The sequence below is a fragment of the Macaca fascicularis genome, chromosome 12 (assembly GCF_037993035.2).
Source record: "Macaca fascicularis isolate 582-1 chromosome 12, T2T-MFA8v1.1".
NCBI lineage: Eukaryota > Metazoa > Chordata > Mammalia > Primates > Cercopithecidae > Macaca > Macaca fascicularis.
The window spans coordinates 12,625,769-12,631,038 of record NC_088386.1 but is presented as its reverse complement, the minus strand read 5'-3'; the positions used below and the strand labels follow the sequence as shown (position 1 = coordinate 12,631,038).

Here is a 5,270-nt window from a genome sequence, read left to right as displayed (position 1 = left end):
GGGTGATGCCAGTATGATAATCCCAACCCAAGAACATAATTAGAAAAGGAACTCAAAAGCAATTAGGAAATTAAACTGATATATTATGATTATAATTGATAGTAAGTCCCTACTCTACTGGAGACAAGGGTAAGTGTCTGGTGCAAAAGGTTTCATGCACCCCAAGACTGACGGCACCATGACGGTGACAATGGTGGGAGGCCTGCCTCCCCAGTCCACCCTGCCCCCTTCCGGTAGAGTCCTCTGGACAGATGATGGTGTCATGGACCTCGGTGGGCCATGAGGGGCCTGCCTGTGACCTGGAAAGTGTGCATATGCAGAGAGACTGTTCCTGAGCTTGCTAGCTCCTGCCACGCTGTACCTCCCATCCACCACCTTATCAATCCATCATCCTCTTAGCAACTGACACCTCTGGCAGCACCTCCGGCAGCCCGGGCATTAGAATTGCAAGAAGCCCCGGCTGCACCAGGGAATACAGATGGAGGAATCTCAGATTCAAATTTGTCTAAGTATTGTGAACAGTCAGACCCAGGCAAGGCATCTCCACTGCCCTTCCGCCAAAGGGGAGTGGTAGAGGTTTTGTTAGAAGTACAAATTGCTTCTTAATGCAGAGGATAAAGCTGGGTTCGGGCACCTCCTTAGAAATTCCTCCCGCTCCCAGGAAAGCCACCACTGCATGTCAATTTTAATTTTTGAAATTTAAACCAAGGGCTTTGTGTCTAAGCTCCATCTCATCGGAGGAAGGGGAGGAATAAGTCAAAAAGGATTAGGTGCCCGCTGGGGATTGCAGATCCATAGCAATTAGACTTCATTTGGGTCTCAGACATTTGGTTTTAATCGCATTTCTGGATGATACAATCAACAAAGCATCAGAAATTGATACCTATGCAACTGTAGATGGGCCTGACTCTGCCCTCCCCAGTTCCTGGGCTCAGCTGGGTTAGGGATCCACAATCAGCAGGAGTGGGGTGGGGTGGGGAATTGGGGTTGGGATTACTAGGTCTGGAACTGGGGGAAGGGATGGCAGTATGTACATGTATGTTTCCTCCCATTCTCTTTGAGTACTTTATCCCTGGACTCAAAGCAGACATAATCATTGCTCATATTCAAAAGAATGACAATAAAACATTACTCAAGTAAAAGCAAAAAGGAATAGCGACAGCAACAGGACTCAAGGCAGGGGGTATAATTGTCTTTTAAATGGGAATCACAGCTTTCAGCATTCTCCAGGAACTAAAGTTGAGCACAAAGCAATTTGGGGCCAGAAATGCAGCATGAACATTGTCACACACCACATTGACATGGACGTATGAATACAAGTGTGTGTACATGTGTAATGTGGATTACGTGAGGACAATCACAACATTATATCCACATAGGAGATACACACACACATGCACACACACACACGTAGCTCCAGCCTTACACAAATACACACACCCTGGGGCTGCCTTTTTGTGCATACTCACACATTTCTTTTCACACAACCTGTCAAAATGACCTCAGTAAGCACTAGCAGATTGCCAATAGCTGACTGGTTATTTTGTACATAACTTTGTTGTAACTCAGTGATCTGACAACAAAAAAAAGTAAAAAGAAAAAAATCAAAACCATGCAGGGTGTTTTCCTAACTCGTGTGTGTGTACAACGTTAATGGGACACCAAACACATACACTCAGGTTCAGAGCAGGCACCCCACATCGCATGCATAAGGGAAGGGAAGCCGGCAGGAAAGAAGCGTCCCTCCCCGAAGAAGAGTGTCCACCTCACCACACAGCCCTGGGGAAGTTCAGCGAGTTGGATGATCTGTGGAATTGCCTCAGTTTACCAGCTCTCTGGAGAGCTGTGGCCCTGGCGGCTGTAAGTAAATGGGCCTGTGCTTAGTGAACCATCTGCTCGAGTGGGTGTGTGTCTGCTAGGGACCTTCTGCACTTCCTCTTAGGAGCCAAACATCCCACAGATCCCTCCCTGGCAAGTGTCACTCACGCCTCCCATTTCCCATAGATGCCTTCTCTTCCCCTTCCTTCCCCAGAAGCCCCTCCCCTCTGACTTCCTCCCACAACTCCGGGAGGACAAAGTTGCCCAGGTTGCCCAAGACTGGAGACCCAATCATTCCTCTCCTGCCTTCCTCTTACTCTCCCTGATGCCCTTCCCCGCCTCCTCCCCTCCTCCCAACCCCACCCCAGGCCTCTCCAGCTCAGGGCTGCAGCCTGGGGAGAGCTTCTGGGAAGGGTGGGATGCAGCTCCCATTACCCCCACGTCTTTTCGGCCACTCCTGGTGGCAGGGACATAACAGTGGCTGGGGAGCAGGTCATAGATGGGCCTATCCTGGGCCCAGATAAGGTCATTATGCCAAGGCGGACATCTGGAGCCCTGGCCCAGGATATGCCGACATAGAGACAACAGAACCCATAGTCTAAAAACATAATTTAATGCATCGCGGTGAGTCTGAGTCAGGGGGGAGTGCGGTGTGGAGAGGTGAATTTTCTGTTTGCTGGAATTCTGCTGTGGGTGGGGTTTTGGCTGACAGACAGGGAAATCTGCACAAGTATTTCGGGTCACAAAGAAGGACGCCCCAGGAAGCCCGCGCTCTCTCTGGCCTACCTCCCTGGCCAGGGCCCGGAGCCCTCCGCTTCTAGGCCCTGGGAGGAGGCGGTCTGAGGAGGGCAGACTCCCGGCCTGGCCTGTCCAGTCTAATCAGATTTGCAAAGTCTGTGCCGCCGCCTCAAGGACTGGGTGTCCCTTCCTCCCTCGCCGGGATAGGGATGGAGACCAGGAGCACAGCCCTGAGCGTGGTGGGTCGCAGATGCACTGAGGCCAGGAGCGGGCAGGGAGGAGGCAAGGATGTGTGTTTTCCAACGGAGATGCCGGGAAGTGTCATGAATCGAGAGTGGCCTTTGCCAAGCAGCCGCGCCCGGGCAGAGACCGGGCGGCCTGCAGCCACCCCACCTCGCACCTCCCGCGCCCCTAATCCGGGTACAGAAGAAAGCCCGAGAACGTGCTGTACTTGTTATTATTGCCTCCGTGAGCCTTCCCGCCATCCAGCTTCACATACACTTCGTCCCCTGAATCCAAGTGCAGCACCACGCTGTTACTGGCGTAGTCGTAGTTCTGGTCGGCGTCCTGTGCAATGGCGCTGGCCCGGACCTGGGGGCAAGCGGTAGGAGCGGGTGAGCCGGGGCACCTCTTCCCTCGCCCTTGCTCAGCCCACACCAGGCGCGCCACGCACGGGCTTCCCGCCTGCTGCTTCAGGGTCCACACTCCCACCCCAGCTCCATGCTGTCTCTCCAACTTAGCCAACTCCTTCCCGGTCCCCCCTCCTCCTCGCGCCGACAAGTCTGGGAAAGAGGGAGAGGGGAAGCTTCATGAACAATGACCCAGAGTGGACGGGTGGGAGCCAGGGGCCAGGGCCAAGAGGAGAGGAGGCTTCAGGGCAAAGGGGCGACCTGGAGGGAACTAAAGAACTGGGGTTTCCAAGAAGCCCAGAGAGAGGCAGGCAGGGACGCAAGTGGCCAAGGAGTGCAGTTTAGGTATGGGGGTCTCTGGGCTCTCAAGGCCCAACATTTGGCTCTATGTCCTGGTGAGCGCGGCCTCGGTGCATTGGGAAGCTGAGACGCTGTGGCACCGAGGCGCGTTCCTTCCCGGGGCTCGCTCTCTCGGTAGCCCGCGGGTGGAGAGAAAGGAGGCTGGTTCCCTGGGAGGTTCAGGGCGCGGGCGAGGGTTTGCGGGGCCGGTGAGGGTAGGGGTCACTGACCTGCCCGTTCTTGCAGAGGTCCGCCCACATGCTGGTGCCGTCGCCGCCGCGCATGAGGATGTGGTAGGTGAAGAAGTAGATGCCGCGCACCTGGCAGCTGAACTTGCCTGTGGTGGGGTCATAGTGATTGCCGAGGTTGGTGACAACGTCGTCGAACTTCAGCACCTCATAGCCTTCGTGGGGGCTCTTGAGACCCACATAGAAGGCGATCTTGGGGCCGCTGAAGGTGGCGCTCAGCGCACTGGTCACTTCACCCTCGGAGTCGCCAGCTCCCCCGGCCCCGCCGCCCACCACCCCGACGCCACCGGCCGTGCCCGCCGTCAGTTGCAGCCCTGGCAGCCCGGGCCGCCCCGAGTCGCCCTTCTCTCCCGGAGGGCCCCTGGGTCCAGGTGGGCCCGGCTCTCCAGGGGGCCCCCGCGGCCCTGGCTTGCCCGGTCGCCCCGGGTCGCCCTTGGGTCCCTGGATGAAGGGAGGCGGAGGGTTAGCACTGAGGTCCTGCATGACTTCCAGGGCGGCCGTGCTGGGTCCGGGAGGCTGCGCCTTTGCGCCCGCGGGCCCCCCGCCGGGTGCGGCAGTGTAAGGGTCGCAGATCATGCGGCAGGTACCCATCATCTCGTAATGCGCGGCGCCTGGGGGCGCCGCCTGCAGCAGCAGCGGCACGGCGATGAGCAGCCCGAGCGCCATGGCCAGGAGTACGCCGACGGCCGCCAGGCAGGCACGCCGCCGCCGCTGCCACAGCCGGGAGGCGACCGCCACCAGCTCCTCCTTGCCGCCCGGGGAGGTAATGGTGGGGCGGCGCGGGCGGCCCCGCTCCCCGTGCTCGGGGGCCGGCTCCGCGGGTCCTGGCCGCGCCCCCGACGTGGCGACCCCCCGCCCCGGCCACCCAACTACTTCAGCGAGAGGCGCCGGGACCTCGGCGCCTGGGCCCACCGCGCTGGGGCTGCTCGGAAGAGCCGCGGACCCCGGCGCGCATGGCGTGGGGCACACAAAACAAGCCCGGCGCCCCGCGGCTCCGGCGCCGGCCGGGGAATGCTTGCGCTGGTCTGGGAGTCTGCTTGCGGCGTCCGGCGCTGGCTCCGCGGCGCTGCCTCCTGCCCCGCTCCGCTCCGCTGGGTTCGGCTGGGCTCCTCGCGCAGTGAGGGCGCCCCGGCTCCGCGGCGCGCTCTGCTGTGCTCTCTAGCTGTTCGCTGTCTCCCGCGCGGAGGGGGGACCCAGCTACCCTGACGTAAGGAGTCCAGGGCTGAGCGGCGGAGGCGGCGAGGCAGCGCGCGCTGCCATCACTCGGGAGACGGCGCCCTCATGTCATCAGCCTCCTATCGGGCGGAGCCACAAGTGGGCGCAGCGGGCGCGGCCCCAAGCCGGGGCGCATCAGACACACCCACCTGCCGCCACGCTCACGCGCCTCCCACAGACAACACACACAGACACCCACGCGCGCCGTGTCGGGGCGCACATAGCCACCCCCACATGGCCACGAAAGCAGCTGGAATCCAGGTGTCAGCAGGGCTCCTCTGGG

General features: G+C 59.5%; 1 protein-coding gene across 1 annotated transcript; it reads right to left on the bottom strand.

Annotated features, from left to right (window-relative positions):
- Window positions 1-2,417: 2,417 nt before the first annotated feature.
- Window positions 2,418-4,920, bottom strand: C1QL2 (complement C1q like 2). Its single transcript, XM_005572952.5, has 2 exons — window positions 3,755-4,920; window positions 2,418-3,147 (listed from the first exon to the last, which is right to left on the bottom strand). The coding sequence occupies exons 1-2, from the start codon at window positions 4,436-4,438 to the stop codon at window positions 2,968-2,970; spliced, it is 864 nt and encodes a 287-aa protein (XP_005573009.1). The 5' UTR covers window positions 4,439-4,920; the 3' UTR covers window positions 2,418-2,967.
- Between the last annotated feature and the right edge of the window lie 350 nt (window positions 4,921-5,270).